This window comes from Carettochelys insculpta, chromosome 8, assembly GCF_033958435.1.
Source record: "Carettochelys insculpta isolate YL-2023 chromosome 8, ASM3395843v1, whole genome shotgun sequence".
Classification (NCBI taxonomy): Eukaryota; Metazoa; Chordata; order Testudines; family Carettochelyidae; genus Carettochelys; species Carettochelys insculpta.
In genome coordinates this window covers 36906245-36924994 of record NC_134144.1, presented here as the reverse complement: position 1 = coordinate 36924994, position 18750 = coordinate 36906245, and the positions used below count along the sequence as shown (strand labels likewise).

Here is an 18750-nt window from a genome sequence, read left to right as displayed (position 1 = left end):
TGCAGTAGGGTTACGCCTGGGCCTGCGACATGGCCAACTGGTCTGGGGCTTCCTCTGCTGCTTGCCCCTTTTACAGGGAGCTCAGGGAGATCCTGGGCCCCCGGTACACCTCCTCCCCGCCCCCCGGCCACCCTTGACACTGTGGCTGAGGAGTCCCAGTAGGCCTCAGAGCTGGAGTCTGGCCTGGAGGCCAGCCCTGCACCCCAGGGGCTTCTGGAGGAGCCCACCCCTGGGACAGCGAAGGAGGAGGGCTCCAGTGATGGGGAGCTCTGCATTGACCTCTCCTCCCACAGCTCCAGCAGGGTGTCCCCCCGACGGGTGTCCCCCGACCTTGGGAGTGGACTGTCAGGTATGTACCCCATAGGTGAACACCCCCGGGTTACGGGATGGGGCAAGGCACATGACCAGGGCCCCCTCACCCACCTAGCTGACCCCAGCCCACCATAGCCCAGCCAGACCATGGGCACGGGACAGCAGCACGGCCCCGAGGGCCCATCAGCACCCACCCCCATGGGCAGTGCTGCCATGTCTGTCATTCTGGACAGCCTGCTGGGGACGTCGTACCATGGCAGCCAGACGGAGTAGGGAACAGCCCTGGGATGAGCCTGTCACCACCAGAGCCAGCCACGGGTGGCTGCTGATCCCCAGGTCCTCGCCACCCTCCGGTGCCAGATTGAGGTGGTGAGGCGCCACCTGCAATTGGAGGAGTGCCACCTCCGATTGCAGGAGCGAGCACTGGCCTGGTGCCAGGAGGCCTGGGGGGTCCTTCATGCGGACATTCAACTGCATCACCGGGACCCTAGACAGGATCGTGGACCAGATGCTGCTTCCAGCTGCCGTCCCTCCCAGCCACCATTCTCCTGCCCTGGAGCCTGCCGAGGAGGACTGCAGGGCTCAGGAATCAGCCCGGCCATATTTGCCGGCCCTCACCCGGCCTCGACGGGGCCTCCGGCCCAGGTGTGGGTCACGTCCCCCCACGTCAGGTGAGGGACAGTAGGGGCCAAGGACTGGGCCACTCAGGCCCCGCTCCTTTTGTACATAGTTCCCCCCACCTCATTGTAAATAGTTGTGTCCCACCCACCCCCTTTAGTAGCTGTCCCCTCCAATGTACATAATTCCCCTGTGTTCATTTCTTTTGTAAATTGATGACTGATCAGCAGCTTTTTTGGTTGGTTAAATAATTTTTCAGGTTTATTTTTCAAAATATATCGTGTGTCATGTGCTCTTAGGGCGCGGTAGTATGGGTGATGGGGGTGGTGTGTTGTAGGTGGTGGGGGCAGTGAGTGGCCTGCCAGGGATGGCAGCGCTGGTGCTCACCCCACAGCCTGGTTGAAATGGGCCCGCAGGGCCTCCCAGGCCCGGATCCCTTCCTGGTTGGCCTGGCAGCTCAGGGCGGTGACTGGCTGGGGGTAGGCTGTGCTGGCCTGCACAGCCCACTCCTGCATGAAGGCCTCCCCCTTGCTCGCCACCAGGTTGTGAAGCGCGCACCATGCACCCACAACCTGGGGGATGTTGGGGACAGCCATGTCCAGGTGGGTGAGGAGGCACCGCCAGCAGCCTTTGAGGCAGCCGAAAGCCCGCTTGACCACCTGGCATGCATGGTTCATCAGGGTGTTGAACCTCTCCTGGCTGGCACTCAAGTGGCCCATGTAGGGGCGCATAAGCCAGGACTGGAGCGGATAGGCCGTATCTGCCACGAGGCAGAGGGGCACGGTGGTGTACCCCAGAGGGATCTCCCTCTGGGGGCTGTAGGTCCCCACCTCCAGCCGGCGGCACAGGCCCGAGTCCCTAAAAATGTGGGCATCGTGGGTGCTGCCAGGCCAGCCAACATATATGTCCTGGAAGGGGCCCTAGTTGTCCACCATGGCCTGGAGGACCACTGAGTGGTGGCCCTTCCTGTTCGTGAAGCATCCTCCTCTATGCTCCAGGGCATGGATGGGGATGTGGGTCCCGTCCAGTGCCCTGAAGCAGTTGGGGAACCTCATGCCAGCAAACCCTGTAATGGCCACATCCAGGTCCCTGAGCCACACGAGCCTGTGGAGCAGCAGAACGTTCAGAGCCTGGACCACCTGTGGGGGGAGGACATGGGTACCCATGAGGGTGTGCCTGGCTCCCCCGGGCTCTCCCCTCCTCCCAGAGGCCTCCTTCCCTGGGCTCCCCCCACCCCCCCCAGGGGTCCCCTCCCAGGCCTTCTTACCTCCATGACGACTGCCCCAGTGGTGACCTTGCCCACACCGAACTGCTGTCCTATGGATCGGTAGCTGTCTGGTGTGGCCAGCTTCCAGACAGTGATGTCGACCCATTTCTCAAAGGTGAGGGCACGCTGCATAGGGGTGTTCTGGTGCCGCAGGGCAGGGGTGAGCCACTGGCAGAGCTCGCAGAATGTCTGCTGGCTCATTCGGAAATTCCAGAGCTGGTGGTCGACATCTCGCTCTCGAGGACCAGGTGCTTCCACCAGTCCATGCTGGTGGGGTACCTCCATAGCTGGCGGGGCACCCGGGGGGCGGGGCTGGGAGGGCCCCATGATGGTCTGGGGCAGCCCCTTTATCCCCCGAGGAGGGCTCATCTTCCAGGAGGTGCTGGGTGGCCTGTGCCTCAGAAACAGCCCTGAGGGCTTCTGAATGCTGCTGCTGCTGCTGCTGCTGCTGGGGGTCCATGCTGCGTGCATGGGGTCTGCAACCTGGTGTTGTCTCTGCGGACCTCATGCTGTGCAGACTGAGTGTGTCTGGGAGGGGCCCTTTAAGGGAGCGACTTGTTGTTGCCCCAGAAAGGCTAGTCCACCCTGTGACCCTGTCTGCAGGCTTTCCTAGCCCCCTTATTCCGATTGGGGCAGCTTTTGTGTGTAGCTGCTCCCCTGAGGGGCCTTTTTCGATGTTGTGCATCCCTACATCGACGTTAAACGTCAACGTCACCAGCCCTGGAGGATGTGTAGAGGCTATGTGTCAAAGTAGCTTATTTTTATGTCACTACTTCGAAATAAGCTACTTTGATGTAGCGTTCCAGTGTAGACATAGCTTAGATGTATAATTTCAAGTAAAATCTGCTTAAGTATAAACTTGACAAATGTCAACATAAATATTATCTCTGGGTGTCCTATTTCAAAGTGTTGGAAGAAAATTCAGAAGATGCAGCTACCTGGTTGCTTGCCCCAGAGCCTGCTAATGGTGACAGGTGTTGATATTCAGCAGCTAAGTCTCCCATTAAAAACAATGTGGCAGGCTCTGATGATACAGTCTGTTCATCTGAGACAGCTTATTGGTTTTCCCTTATAAAATGTGTTGCTAAATTTATTGAAATAATTTTCTTAAAAAGTGCATTTTGCTCTTCAAACGTGTTTCATTAGTACAAGTATTTGTAATCTGAAGCAGCTATTTTCCTTTTGCATATTACAAGTCTGTTAACTATGAACTGTAACTAGGAGTTCTGCTCAATGTAAAGGACAAATGGGGCTCACTGAACCATGTCACTGATCTCACTGTGGTAAAATGTCCCATTTGGTTTTACCAGCTGTGACTTTGGAGGCATGCTGAATGACAGAAAACACTTTAAACTCAACCAATTAAAACACTTCTAGCACATACTCCCAATTACTGGTCATTCAGAATTAATTCTTCTGTGGGGCTGAGCTTGTTAACATGTTCATGTTCTGAGGAGCACTGAACTTTAAAACCTCTGTGCGCATGTGTGTCGGTTACCTTCCATGTGGGTTCAATGCAACAGCCATCCCTCATATAAAACTCCCACAAAGTAAGTACAAAACACAAAAGTAGTCATGTAGCACTTTAAAGACTAACAAAATAGTTTATTAGGTGATGAGCTTTTGTGGGACAGACCCACTTCTTTAGATCTGAAGGAGTGGGTCTGTCCCACAAAAGCTCATCACCTAATAAATTATTTTGATAGTTTTTTAAGTGCTACAGTACTGCTTTTTTGTTTTTTTAGATTACAGACTAACATGGCTATCTCTCTGGTACTAAAGTAAGTACAGTAATCAGACCATGGAAGGCAGAGAATGCAGTGAGGAGAGGACAATATCCATAAGCAGACCAATGATTCTGCCTAAAGAGATGGAATATTTTGTATTCATCTATGATAGAGCTCAGGATTGGGCATGGGGGGAGGCACAAACTTGGGAAATAAATGGTTGATCACCTTTCTTGCTTCAGAACATTTACACAATGCATGTAGAAAGGTCTAGCTAGGCCAACTCCTGCAATGGAGTTCATACCTACTTCTTGCAATTATCAATCACTTATATTGGAAAATAAGCTGCTATTGTCCTGGAGTTCCTTCCATGTGACAAGGGTGATTGAATTGGTAACATGTGTTTTCTTTTTGAACAAGGAGAAGAATAGCATAAGAAGCATCAGCAAGTTCGTAAGAGATGGGTATTTAGCTTTTCTATGAATATGTGCAAAATGCTGCCAGTTACTACTGCAGTCCAATGACATTGGATGATGCAAAGAAGAGCCATAAATAGCCCAACACATGTTGGATATAATATAATCTTGAGACAAATTACCTTCAAGAGATCCTCATTTGGGCCAAAATACCAAGACAAGTGAGGTATTTGGCTGCCGTTCAGCACATGATAATACAGTATGTGCTATGTAAGCTATCTGTTACGGTCTCCTTACATTTCATATATGCAGTTACAGTGCTATAAATCAGAGTTTTTAATTTATCATTCATTTGAGAATTCAGGAAAGCAACTATTTTCAAAGGAAAACCAAATTCAGGGACACATATTCTTGGATATTAACCTATTTGCGTGTGCCTAACTCTCAACAGATGCCTTAGGAGTCTGTCTGCCTTTTGCATGAACCTAGCCTCTTCAGGTGCTCCAAGATCCTTGATAATTTCCATCTCCACCCAGCAGTGCAGTGAAACCTCTGCCCTAGCTAAACCACATTTTGTCCTAACTTTGGGACCTGCAAAGTGCCTTTCTACAGAATGGCAAGATCTTGTCCTGTATATTGAACTGTCCATGAAAGCTCTGTAGGGATCCTTGGTGGTTTTTGTGTGTTCAAGGCCAATGTCATTAAAAAAAAAAAAACTTTAAAAAGAAAAAGTTACGCTCATACACTAATTTAAAAGGCTTTGGAAGGCCATTTCTTAGCTTCCTCCAGCAGAAATGAAATCCTAACAGAGTCCATGATAACATAACTACAACCATGGAATATATTAACATGTATATCTTTAACCTGTTTTCTCTTCACAAAGCTTCTTTTTAGAATATTCTTAGTGAAATAGTGCTATAGAACTGGCCCTACCACTGAAATGTATTCTTTCTTTAAACCCCATTATTACCTTCCTGGATATAATCAGATGCTAGACTTCAAGAATAGTTTCTAAAAGAGCCTTCAAACAATTCTTTATTGACTACATCACATAGTCCATGAATACCAGTGAAAGTTTTGAAAAACCAGGCTTGACTTTTGAATTTGCAATGAAATTCCAAACTAGGAAGGTTTAACTTCAAATATTCTGTAGACAACAGGAACATGCTTTACACTCAAACACTGTGGTGATGGGTGCTGCTATAAGAACTTTGCTAGTCAGATAATGCAGAGCTCCTGTAAAGTCTGTAGAGTCAAAATGAAATACCTGGAAAAAAGCTTGTTATCCACAATAATGAGTAAGAGTTTCGTGGCCATTCTTAAAGTACGTTAGAGAGAGGTTTGATTTTTTTTTTTTTAATCTCAAGTGCTAGACATTGTTCATTAGAAAGAGAGATTTTTGAAGTTTGTCTTGTTGATGTATCTGAAAGTATCTACTCTGCTTTGTGTCTGAATGTACAGTTATAAATTCTTTTATGTACACAAAAATATGAACGTGATTAATGGATGACAGGACTGAAATGGTGTAATTGAAAATAACCCATCACATATTTTCACTAATGGTAAATTTGATAAATGATATGCACCTCAAACATTTTGAATTTCTTTGTGAAGAAAATTATACACTCTGAACCTTCTGTAACAAAAGAGGAAAAATAATAACATGTTAAAGTCATGTGACAACCCGCATGAAGTGAGATGGCTGCATTTATTTTGAATAGATACAGATGAATGAAAATGGCCCACTTATTACAAAGCCACATTGGTTTTTTTTGAACTATGTTTTCGTTTTTTGGATTACTAGTTGTTAAATGGAGTTGCTATTTAAATGTACACGTGTGAGAAGACTGCTAAACAGATTAGAAAAAATTTACATTAGCTGTGTCTACACATGCACAAAACATCGAAATAAGTGGCCCTCTTTCGAAAGAGCGGGAGGAGCATCCACACGCGTAACGCCATCTTTCGAAAGGAAATCGAAAGAACGGGGCGCAGACATCGAAATCCGAACCCCAATCCCAGATCAGGAAGATTGGCCCCTTTCAAAGTACTACATCGAAAGAGTACACGTGTAGACACTCCACAGTCTGCTTTTTTGAAATACAGGTCTGCCATGGCGCCGGTCAACTGGCGTGCAGGGCCGCTCCAGCTGGCAGCAGCAGGGCTCTAGGGTCCCTGCCCCTGGCTGCTTTAAAGCTGCACGCATGCAGAAAACCCATGGCAGGAAGCTGAGAGCATGCTAGGAGCAGCCTCTGCACATGCTCCAACATCATGTTCCAGCACCTCAGCATGGCCAGCAACCAGCCCACCCCTGTGAGCCCCATGCCCCCCCCGAGCCCTCCCAGTGCGCCTGGCGGGGGGGAAAGGGCCCCCTCCTGGACAGAGCGGGAGCTGTGGGACCTCCTTGGCCTGTGGAAGGACGAGGAGGTCCTGCATGAGGTGGGGGTCAAGTGGTGCAATGCCACTGCCTTTGCCCGCCTGGTGCAGGGCCTCCAGACCCGGGGCCACCCAGAGTGGACCGCGGAGCAGGTACACTCCAAGGTAAAGGAGCTGCAGCAGGGCTATGCCTGGGCCAGGGAGCGGGCCGGCCACTCCGGGGCAGCTCCAGCCACAAGCCCCTTCTTCTGGGAGCTCTGGGGCATCCTGGTGCCCTGGGACAGCTCCCCACACCCAGCATTCCTAGACATCTTGGCCGAGGAGCTGCAGCCGGAGGAGGAGCAGTGGCCCAGACCGGGGACCCAGGAGGGCGAGAGAACCACCGAGTGGTTGAGTGAGGAGGGGGCCCTCACCATCGTCATCCCCTCCTGCCGGGCGACCAGGAGATGGACATCCCCAGACGTCGTCGAGGGCCCCTCCGGTACGTACAGGGAGGGGTGCACACCTGCTTCTCAGAGTGGGGGCGATGCAACGGTTAGTTGCCTGCACACAGGACCAGTGGTCCTGGGCTGCACACAGGCCAGCCCTCACGTGGTACGCGGCACCCTGCGGCGGCCCACCAGTGATGCCCAACACCCGGCTTCGATGGACAGCGCCGCAAACCACACGTGGCAGAGGCTGGTCAGTGTGGGACAGCACCTGGGGCCTGCACACAGCAGGCCAGGAAGGGCCACCTGCATGAGGGACCCCTGGATGCACCCCCAGGCCGGGAGGCCCAGCCCATGGGGGGTTGGTGCCCTCGGGGGGTCAGTATCCTTTTGGGGGGCAGGGCCCCATGGGGTGGGCTTGGGCAGGTGGGCCACAACCAGGTCCCCTCCATCTGAGGCACATTACTGACATGCTGTCCCCACTCCATACAGCCGCACCATCTGTGGGCCAGGAGAGCCCTGTGCCATCCCATGTTCCCGAGAGCGCCCCCGCAGCCCTCAGAGGCATCCGGACACCACCCCACATGGCGCGCCGTCGGCCGTGGCCAGAGGTCCCCCTGCCATGCTGAGGAGGACCCAGCCAGCCAGTGCCAGGCCAAGGTGGCCAAGCAGCACCTGCCGCTCGCCGAGACTGAGATGGAGTGGCAGAGGGCGGCCTGGGAGAGGCTGCCGACCACACTGGAAGGAATTGGCCACGCCTTCTGGGACCATGTGGCCAATGTTGCCCACCTCCTGGCCCCCCAGCAGCTCCCCCAGCTGAGCCCACTCCCTCCACTCCCATTGAGCCCACTCCCTCCACCCCCACTGGGCCCACTCTCCAGCTGTACCTGCCGGTGCTCTACGAACCCTCTCCTCCCTGCCAGGGACCCTGCACCCAGGGAGGCAGGAGCTCCAGGGGCTGACGGGGCTCGTGGCCCACCACCCCGCCCCAGAATGAGTGCCCTGCCCCCCTCTAAGTTAGGTTCCCCCCGCCATACATAGTTACCTACAATGGTCTAGGTAAATGTTTATTTTAATGTTCACCACTCCGTGCTGTGATCCTCGGTGGGGGGGATGGTAGGTGGCAGATGTGCATGGGATGTGGGTGTGCATATGGGTCAGAGGTGGCCAACGGCAAAGGCCTGCCTGAGGGCCTCCCGTATGCGGTGGCTGTCCCAGTGGGCCTGGTGGATGGGGACAGTGCCTGGCTGCTCATAGCCAGTGCTGGCTGGAGGGTCCCCCCCGGGGATATAGGCATCCCCTTTTACCTCCACAACATTGTGGAGGATGCAACAGGCGCCCACCACCTGGGGCACGTTGACTATCCCGACCTCCAGCTGCATGTGGAGGCACCTCCACTGCCCCTTTAGGTGCCCGAAGGCCCACTCCACGATGTTGCGGGTGTGGTTGAGGCGCTGATTGAATGCCTCCTGGGTGGGGTCAAGGTGTCCCATGTACGGCCTCATGAGCCACAGCTGCAGGGGGTATGCCGTATCTGCCACCATGCAGAGCAGCATAGTGACGTCCTCCACCATAGGGATCTCCCACTGGGGGACGAACATCCTGGCCCCCATGCATTCGCAGAGCCTGGAGTTCTGGAATACCTGGGCAGTGTGGGTGTGGCCGGCCCAGCTCACATAGATGTCAGTGAACTGGCCTCTTGCGTCCACCAGGGCCTGGAGCACCACCGGAATGGTAGCCCTTCCTGTTGATGTATTGGTCGGCGCTGTGTGGTGGGGCGTGGATGGGCATGTGTGTGCCATCCAAAGCATTGACGCAATTCAGAAAGCCCAAGTCCTGGTGGCCAATGATGGGGTTGTCCAGATACCCTAGGCGGGCGACCTGTTGGAGCAGCATCGCGTTGATGGCTCTGATGACCTGCGGGGGCGGGGGTAGGGGGATTCGTGCTCTAGTGCAGGTGTGGTGGCTGTCTCCCCCCCCCCCTCCCGCCTCGGGACCATTCTGCTCCCCTCCCATCCAGCCCCTGCCCCGTCCAGCCCCCTGCTCCCCTCCCATCTGGACCCTTGCAGTGGTGGGTTCCCCTCATCCCAGCCCCCCCACCACTTGTGGGGGACAAGTGATGCAGCCCCACCTGACCTCCATAAGTACAGCCCTGATGGTGGCCTTGCCCACTCCGAGCTGTTGTTCCACAAAGCAGTAGGAGTCCAGGGTGACCAGCTTCCAGATGGCGATTGCGACCCATTTCTCCAGGGTGAGGGCTGGCCGCATGCAGGTGTCCTAGTGCTGGAGTGCAGGGGCGAGCCAGTGGCAGATCTCGTTGAAGGTCTTCCTCAACATGCAGAAGTTCCGCAGCCGCCTTTCCTCTCCCCCAGCACCAGGTGCTCCCACCAGTCGGTGCTGCTGAGGTGGGTCCAGAGGTGTCGGAGCACCCTGGGGGGGGTGGTGCCTGGCGGTGCCTTGGGTGGGGGAGCCCACGGGGATCACCCAGCCACCCAGTGAGATCGAGTACAGCTGCGGCAATGGTGCCCAGCACTGCGAGCAGGGTGTCCATAATGAGGGTGTCCTCCTGCGGGAGCTGCCACTGTGCCTTCATCGTGGGCATGCATGGGCTCTGCCGGGCTGGGAAAAGCTGGGCAGCACTCAGCTCATGCAGAGTGGAGGGAGGGGCCCTTCAAAGGGAGAGGCTGGCTGCGGCTCCGGAAGGGCCTGTGGGCCATGGGACCCCATCCATGGTGTTTTCTGCCTCCCTTCTTTTGAAAGAGGGCTTGGAGCCATGTGGACACTCTCTTTCGAAAGACTGTGGCGGCACTTCAAAAGAGTGGATCAAAATGCCGATCTGCTAATGGTGTCAGGTGGTCCCTTTTGACGGCCGCTATTTCGACCGCTGAACTTCAGTTTTCACCCTTTCAAAAGGGTGCTCGTGTGTAGACCTAGATGTTGTGTGTATGTTGCTTGCTCTTTGTTTTCCAGAATGTTTCCAAACCATGTCTTGTTGCAGAGTATGACTCTGAATTAAATGAGCGTGATTCACAATGTCATGTAGAAGTTGTCTGTGACCATTGAGTTTTAGATTACACTGAAGTGTGTGGCTATTTTTGCCAGTTCAGTTACTTATATTCCTTAGCATGGAGTCTTCAAATGCAATAAAACACAAACTGAAGTTTTATAACAGATCTTTCTTATGTCTATACAAACATATTAGAAAACTTAAATTGCTTGAAGGAAGCTAGGGAAGATAAAGAGCCAATGTGCTATGCAAGAAACTTTATTTTGCTTTGATTAGAAGTGGGCCTTATATCAGGAATTTTGGGTCTGGAAGTAGAACCAAACTTACCTAAAGTTTGAGGAGTTTAACTTTAGTTTTTTGGTCTAGATCCTTCTGATGGAGATGGACATTAGCCACCAAAAATTGCAACCAGGTCTGAATTTCCTCAGTGTTCTCAGAAGGTTGGGGTTTGATATCCCACAGCCAATATTTTCATGTCTATGTAACCTTGCTGTTTTATTCAGTGGGAAAGTAGTTGTATGGCAGCTAATGTAAGGCAGCATATTTGTTAGATTTAAGATTCTGGAGCAACAAGGTGGGTAAAGTAATATCTTTCATTGGACCAGCCTCTGCTGGTGAGAGAGACAAGCTTGCAAGCCATACAGAGCTCTTCTTCCATTCTGGGAAAGGAATAGAAGTTGCTGCAATACAAGATATTACCACATTCATCTTCTCTCTTTAGTGTCCTGGGACTGACATGACTGTGTACAACAAAGTAAGCTTCTGGATGCATTCTTATGAAAGCCCCTGTTAAGTGGAAATGCACATCTCCTGGAACTGGAAGGGACCTCTGGAAGTCATCTAGTCCAGTCCCCTGCCCTCTTGGCAGGACCAAGCATCATCCCTGTTATCTATTTGCCCCAATCCCTAAATGGCCTCTTCAAGGATTGAGCTCACAACCCTGAGTTTAGCAGGCCAATGTTCAAACCACTGAGCTATCCCTCCCACCGTGCAATGAAAGAAGTAATGAGTGGAAAAAGTTACTAGAAAATTCATATGCTCTATTTTTAAAAAAAATTTAGGGCTCATTATATGTAAATATCGAGAGCAGGTTAGACAAACACTTTTCAGAGCTGATCTAGCTGGTGCTTGGTCCTGCCATGAGTGTAGGGGACTGGACTTGATGACCTCTCAAGATTCCTTCCAGTTCTATGTGTAACTCCGACAGATCCAGGTCATTGGCAGGAGGGAATGAACCTGCACCCTTAGAGGCTAAAGCCCTGTGGTCTACACATGAGCTAAAATCCAGCTGGCTCTCAGCCAAGGCTGTAGGACAGAGACATCACTGTCCCTAGTGCATGGTCGCAGTGCCTCTTGGGTTGCATATAGTTCTATAAGTATTGTCTAGGTTACCAGAGAATACAAGAATCAAGTTATTGATGATTGAAACTTACCGTTTGTTGATGATCTCTCCCTTAGGTGTTAATATTTAAGTGTCCTCATTTCTAAAAATCATGGTAGTAACTGGTTATGTTAGTGGAAAGACCAAGGTCTGAGTAGGCACAAAGACTTGATTAACTACTCAGCATTTAGATTATCCCTTCATAGTCAAGCTGAATTAAAGTGAACTGTGGGGAATCTTACATAATGGGTGTGATGCCTTCTGTACTTGTCACCAGCATCAACATCAATGAAATAAAAGGGGGAATTCATTAAGAGGCAGAGGAATTGTCAAAAAACCCCAAACCAAATAAAATAGGCAGCTAAAGCATATAGACAGCTGGACGTTCCTTTCTGGTGTCACCTGCTTCTAACAGAGCTCACATTATCTTTGCTGAGGATCCCTGAGAAAGTTGCAACATCGTGATTTATCTGATCTGTCCTTAACATTTAAAAACTGGAAACTATGTATTTTTCAGAAATCCTCCTCCAACTTTGCTACATCCAGAAAAATGGTGCAGAGGATTCAACCACTTCATTTCACAGTGAGTTTTTCCTTCCATTTAAAGAATGCTTACTCTGCAAGGCCTTACAGAGTGACGTGAAACCCTGGCAGTAGAATTTACTTGGTGCACGTGCTTGTTTTTGCTTTGTTGAATGTTACAACATGCATAATTTTCTTATAAATTGATGACTGTACATCTTGTGTTGAAAACTGACCAGCTCAGTTTGATCTCATCATACAATCTGCTTAACGTTGGCTGTGAACTATGCTAAATCCACTAGATTTTGAGTTGTGATGGACACAGGTTAATACACCTGATTTGCATAATGGCTCAGTGATAAAGTTTGGTTGTTAAGCAGAGATCTCAATGGATGGTAACAGGATTAACTATTCTGTTTATTCAGTCTGAAGCATCTGTGATTGTCCAATGTTTGGCAGAATAGATACTGGGCTAGATGGATCTTTGATCTTTCACAGTATGACTGTATTTATGTTCTTATGTTCACCATATCTTAAGACTTAATTCTTTACTAATATGTCCTAATGTGGTCAGATCCTCATTAATTAAACATGATTCAAATTACTTAGTGCTTTAAACCATTTCTCAGTTCTTGTTTTTATCTCCTTGGTTTTGAAAACCTGGCTGGGTCCATTTTGTACCCATGTTATAAATAATACATCCAGAAATCTCTTGAGCTAGAAGTGGTACATAAACTCAGGCTTATACATACTTTCTGAAGTTGCACTTTTGGGCAACTTTTCATTTTAAGGGGTTGAAGATTAAGGACTTGATCCAAAACCAACTAAGGTCAATAAAAAGACTCTTTTTGACTTCAGTGGTTGCTGGAGCTAACCATAAGAAAGGCATAATATACTGGCTGACCTACAGATAGTATCTACTACTTCTGTAAATGAAAGATTCTTTTTGTCTGAATGTGAGACTTGAGGTGCTTCTGCTAGGCAGCCAACGTTTGGAAGAAAACCATCACTTGACAGTCTAAAGTTCTGTTCAGTGCATTTTTTGTTTAAAAAAAAATAAAAAGAGGATCCAGTGCTCAGCCAGCCCCTGCCCCACTCCCTAGCCAATACTGTGGCTGGGGTGCCAAGGTGCCAGTACTTAGCACCAGCAAATACTGGCACAAAAAAAGCACTGGTTCTATTTCTATTGTCTAAAGACAAGCTACAGGTTAAACCTCTCTAGTCTGGCACCCTTGGGACCTGACCAGTGCCAAACCAGAGAATTTGCCACATCATGGGAGATCATTATTGTCTAGCAGCATTACCAACATTTCCACTGCTTACAGTGTGCTTAGAAGACATTTAGGGGTAAAATAGAGCTAAATAACAGCACATAACATTGAGAGCCAGGATCGGTGGCTGTAAACAAACTTAAAGGGACTGCAGGAAACTTGGCTACACCTATGATAAGTGGACCATGGATTGCTGGACCAGCGTGAGTCAGACTAGAGAAAGGTTCAACCTATAGTTGGTAAACATAAGAACAACATTCAATCCTATAATACATTCCACCTCAGTTTTGTCGTCCCCATGCTTCCTTCTTGGTGCTTTTATTCTTGGAAACCCTTTCAGTGTTTGGGAACAATACAATAAATTAAGCTCAACACTTCTTGACATTTGTTCAAACTTTTTCATTAAATGTAGCCATGAAATACAATAGGATATAAATGACTTTACAGACTTCACAGTTCATTTCATATTTCCAGTGTAATACTTGCCCTTTCAGTTTTTTGATCTCCTGAAATTATAGGTTTGAAATCTGATCAATATTTGTGTCCCCAGTAGCTTTCCTTCAAGTTCCTTGAACCAGCTGTGTGTTTTTACAGTAATATACCTAATGAAGCAGTGAAGTGTCCTCATAAGCAGTGTTTCAAAAATAAATGATATCTGAAACTATGCAACAATTGTAATACATTTGGAAATTTTTGTAGTTGGATGAAAGAGAACATTGGAATGGAACTAGCTGTGACATTGCCATATTTTGTAGACTAGTTTGCAATCTCCTACATCAAGTGAGGTTACAAAACATTTTACCAAGGTTTCAATTTACATTAGTAAACCTTCCATTTTTTACAATAACAAAAACATCAGACTATACAGCTGTGAACCTTTTAGCCATTAGCAATAATTGCCTCATTTATATGCATTAGTTATGCATTTGTCAATGCATGACTCATGACAGCTTAGTTATGATAAATTAAAAGTAATGATTATATAAATTCTTTACTGCCTTTTATCCATATGTTAGACCCTTGCCTGATGTTTCTGTCACCCTTGTGATGAGTGGTTGGCTTTGTAGTAATTTCATTATCTACTTCTCTCCTGATGGCCAACATCATTTGCATAACAAGCTTATCTGGTTCAAGTTGTGGTCCAGACCTGTGTATTGACACAAAACGAGCATGCTGCTTCAGCTAAGCATACCTTTGACTTCAGTTCTGTTGATTTAGTGATTTCATTCTTGCCCACACTGCCAAATGTAGGCAATGTAATTTCTTTTCCGTACTTCTGTGCCTTGTTCGGAGTAATAGCTCCAGACAAAACAACAACATGTTTTTTGCTACCCTGGAAGGCTTTTGTATTCTAAATACTCACATATCACAAATAACAATCAGTCCTGCAGCACCTTAAAGATTAACACATTTATTAAGTAACGAGCTTTTGTGGGTAAGACCCACTTACTCAGATTATTAGTCTTTAAGGTGCTACAAGACTCTGAAACTTCAGACAAACCCAGCTACCCTTCTGAGACACACATCACAATAATTTCTAAAACTTCCAAGCTGGACGGTCTAATGTTATTTCTCCTCTGGCTCTTGAGCTGATCGGAAGCAATAATGGTAAATTATTTAAAAACAACAAATTAATTCCAGGGGCTATAACAGCTAATCATTAGCTAAACAAATTTAAAGGGAGAGCATCTATACCTTGAGACACCATTGCTTATTTTAATTAAAGTGACCATTTTGCAATGCAATACAAACAAAGGTTATTGTGGCCTTGAATAGGTAGCCTTAGAGACTAACAAATGCATTAGGTCAGGAGCTGTTGTAGGTAAAACCACTTCATTAGGTGGGAGGGAATGACAGAATTCAGCGTATACATAGCACAATAAATAATAACTAAATAAATAAAAAGGGGGGAGGATTTACCTATCTTTTCCTTTCTTTTTTTATTATCCACTGAAATAATAAAAATCTAATTCTCCCAAGCCTATTTATAAGGTTACTCAAACAACTGCATCAATTGTCACCTTTATACATACTAAAAAAGACAGACTTTTATCTATGGCTGCGTCTACATTATTTATTAATATCAATTTGTAATTCTGGAATTTATAAGTTCAAATTTGACCATCCTCACTTCCCACACGTGCCTCACAAAGTTGACTCATTGCTGCCACACTCAAATTGGCAAACATCGGCTGTTGCAGTAGTGCATTGTGGGAACCTATCCCACAGTTCCCTCATCCCTCTAGCATTCGGGGTATGCCCTCTGGTCTTTGACATCATCTTCCCACATTACGCTTTCCTCATTCCCCTCCCGTGCTAAGCAAACATCTATATTTCCCATAGAAAGGAAGGAAAAGTAGGGCCTCCATACTGACAGCAAAGAAGATAGAAAGAAGACAGAAAAGTCTAGGAAAAAAGAATTTTTGACTTTCTCCTACGTTACACAGACATTGCCAACATGGGAAATATCACACACTGAGCTTATAATGCAAATAGGCATCTCAACTGGCCCCACCCCCCGAGTTTCTGAGGTGGGGGTCAAAACATGAAGAAAGATGGAGATATTAGCACAAATATTTTATAACAGAAATATAAGACCAGCAGGTGTCTGCAATGGACAGCAAGCTCCCAAAGATATTTATGGGGGTGTGTGGGGGGCGGGTGCTGTGGTCTGTGGCTGCAGAGCTGCTTGGAATGTTGAAGTAGCTGAAGTAGTCCCCTCGACCATCTTAGCCACCAGGGGAGACCTCCCCCGCAGTGGCTGCAAGCCCCTGTGTTCCCATGCTCTGAGAGGTATTCAGTGGGGCCCAGTTGATGCGGTCCTTCCTGAGCATCTTAGCCGCTGGGGGAGACATCTCCCCGGTTGCAGCAAGCCCCCGAGTACCATGCTATGGGCATGGGGGTGTTCACTGGGGGGGGCACTTGAAGTGGTCCTCCCTGAATATCTTAGCTGCTGTGGAAGCCTCCCCCCTGGCAGCTGCAAGCCCCTGGATATCTTTCTTGCTCTTGGAGCCCAAAATGTGTGCAATCTATAGATGGTGCTATCTGGCAGCATGGTTAGCACTGAGTGCAGGAAAGACCCAGACTGAAAGGTGCCTGTTGGGGAGGGAGGAGGATTTGCGCACAAATGTAAAACCGCTGAGAAGAAGTTTCTCAGTGTGTTATGCAAGCATGACTCCCCACAACAGCTTTGTTGCCACGCGGTGCAGCGGGGCAGCGTCTGGCACTAGGCAACACAGAAAAAAATAACCAGTGTAGAGACAGAACCATGAACTCCCTGCAGGGGCTGTTTGTAATGGGTAGATATGCTCACAGCGCTAATAGCAAAAAAAGACAGACATTTCTCAAGCTCTCATACAACATGAGCCCACAGCTGCAGGCTTGCAGCTCCCACTTTGAAATTCACAGTCTTCCTGTTACCTAATTAACTGGAGGGCAGCAGCCAGAGCGGAACAGTGACGGTCATTGTGGGTTACATACAGGACACTTCTAGAGGCTAATACATTCAATTTCAAGACATGGCGCTTCAACACCAGCCTTTCATCAAACTTCTGAATTTGAGCTTGACGTTATACACATCAGGTAATGGTGATATTATAATCTCGATATTAGTGCTCCCTAAATCAAACGAATGGTATTTACAGTGAAGGCAGTCACATGGTACAATCAAGCTAACTGCCTTAAATTCAAATTTATCTCATAGTGTAGACACAGTCTTAGTTCGTTCATCTGAAATAAAATCTCAAACCTGAAAAGCTCACTCCCTGCTGTGACCCTGACAATTTGAGGCTAAGCTGTTTTTTTAACGTTGTTGTCTGTCCTCATATGATAACAATTTCTGTCTACCACCATTCACGCATATGTGTGTTTCAAAATTGCTGGATGAATGTTAAGATGGAAATCATAAATGAATAAAGATACAAATTAGCGAAAAAGAGTTCAAGGACTACAAATAATATTGCGGTGCCTCTGATGGCAGCAAGAAGACTTAATATGCTCGGAGCAGAAGGCTACGATAACCTTTATTTACATTGTATTGCAAAATGGTAGTTTTAATTAATATAAGCAATGGTATCTCCAGGGACAGATGCTCTCTCCTTAAATTTATTTAGCCAATGATTACCTATTACGGCTTCTGGAATTAATTAGTCTATCATACTGCAGAGAATTAAAGACTTAAGAAACTCTGGGAGTAATAAGCTCAAAATGTAAAATATCAAGATATAAGCCGTGTCTACACGTGCACGCTACTTCGAAGTAGCTGCACTAACTTCAAAATAGCGCCTGTCACGGCTACACGTGTTGGGCGCTATTTCGATGTTAACATCGACGTTAGCCAGCGAGACGTCGAAGCCGCTAACCCCATGAGGGGATGGGAATAGCGCCCTACTTCGACGTTCAACGTCGAAGTAGGGACCGTGTAGTCGTTGCGCGTCCCGCAACATCGAAATTGTGGGGTCCTCCATGGCGGCCATCAGCTGAGGGGTTGAGAGATGCTCTCTCCAGCCCCTGAGCTCAATGGTGGCCGCATGGAGCGGCCCCTTAAAGGTCCCCTCCCCCTCCCTTTCCTGTGCAGGAAGCTGAGAGAACGTGCAGGCGGCAGCCCAGACACGCGGCCAGCCTGCATGTCTCTGAGCCACCACTTTCTGCCACCCCAGCTGCGATGGCCGCCCGGCAGCCCCCCCAGTGCCCCCAGGGGACCCCCCTTAAGGGGAGCCAGGGCAGCCAGGGCTCGCGGGCTGGCAGCCAGGGCAGCAAGCGGCAGTGGGGCCCCTCCTGGACAGAGGCCAAGCTTTGGGACCTGCTGGGGCTCTGGAGCGAGGAGGAGGTGCTCCAGGTAATGGGGAGCAAGAGGCGGAACGCGGATGTGTTCGTTCGGCTGGCCGAGGGCCTGGCCGCCCGGGGTTACCCTGCCCACACTCCAGACCATGTCCGGAGTAAAGTCAAAGAGCTGCGGCAGGGTTACGCCCGGGCCCGGGCTGTGGCCGGCCGATCTGGGGCCGCCCCTGTCACTTGCCCCTTTTACAGGGAGCTCAGGGACATCCTGGGCCCCTGGCACACCTCCTCCCCTCCGGCCACTCTTGATACCTCGGCTGAGAAGCCCCAGCAGGCCCCGGAGCCAGAGTCCGCCCCAGAGGTAAGCCCTGCACCCCGGGGGCCCCCCCTGGAGCCCACCCCTGGGGCACCGGAGCAGGAGGAGGAGGAGGAGGAGGAGGGGGACGACTCCTCCACCAACACCGGGCTCCAGATCCTCCTCCTGCCATCCCGGAGCAGCAGCCGGGCGTCCGCCCCCGGCTGTCCCCCGAGCGTGGGAGTGGAACTACAGGTATGTACCCCCCCGGTGTACACCCCCGGGGTTGAGGGGCGGGGGTAATAGATATGTGGCCAGGGCCCTCCACATGCCCAGATGGCCATGGCCCCAAGG

General features: G+C 49.2%; 1 protein-coding gene across 1 annotated transcript in view; it reads left to right on the top strand.

The window, feature by feature from the left end:
• MYO3B (myosin IIIB) overlaps positions 1–18750 on the top strand; it is a 314275-nt gene that overhangs the window by 76536 nt on the left and 218989 nt on the right. The window contains exon 7 of the mRNA XM_075001557.1: positions 12050–12115. Coding sequence (XP_074857658.1) covers positions 12050–12115 — 66 coding nt within the window. The remainder of the gene's footprint in view (positions 1–12049; positions 12116–18750) is intronic.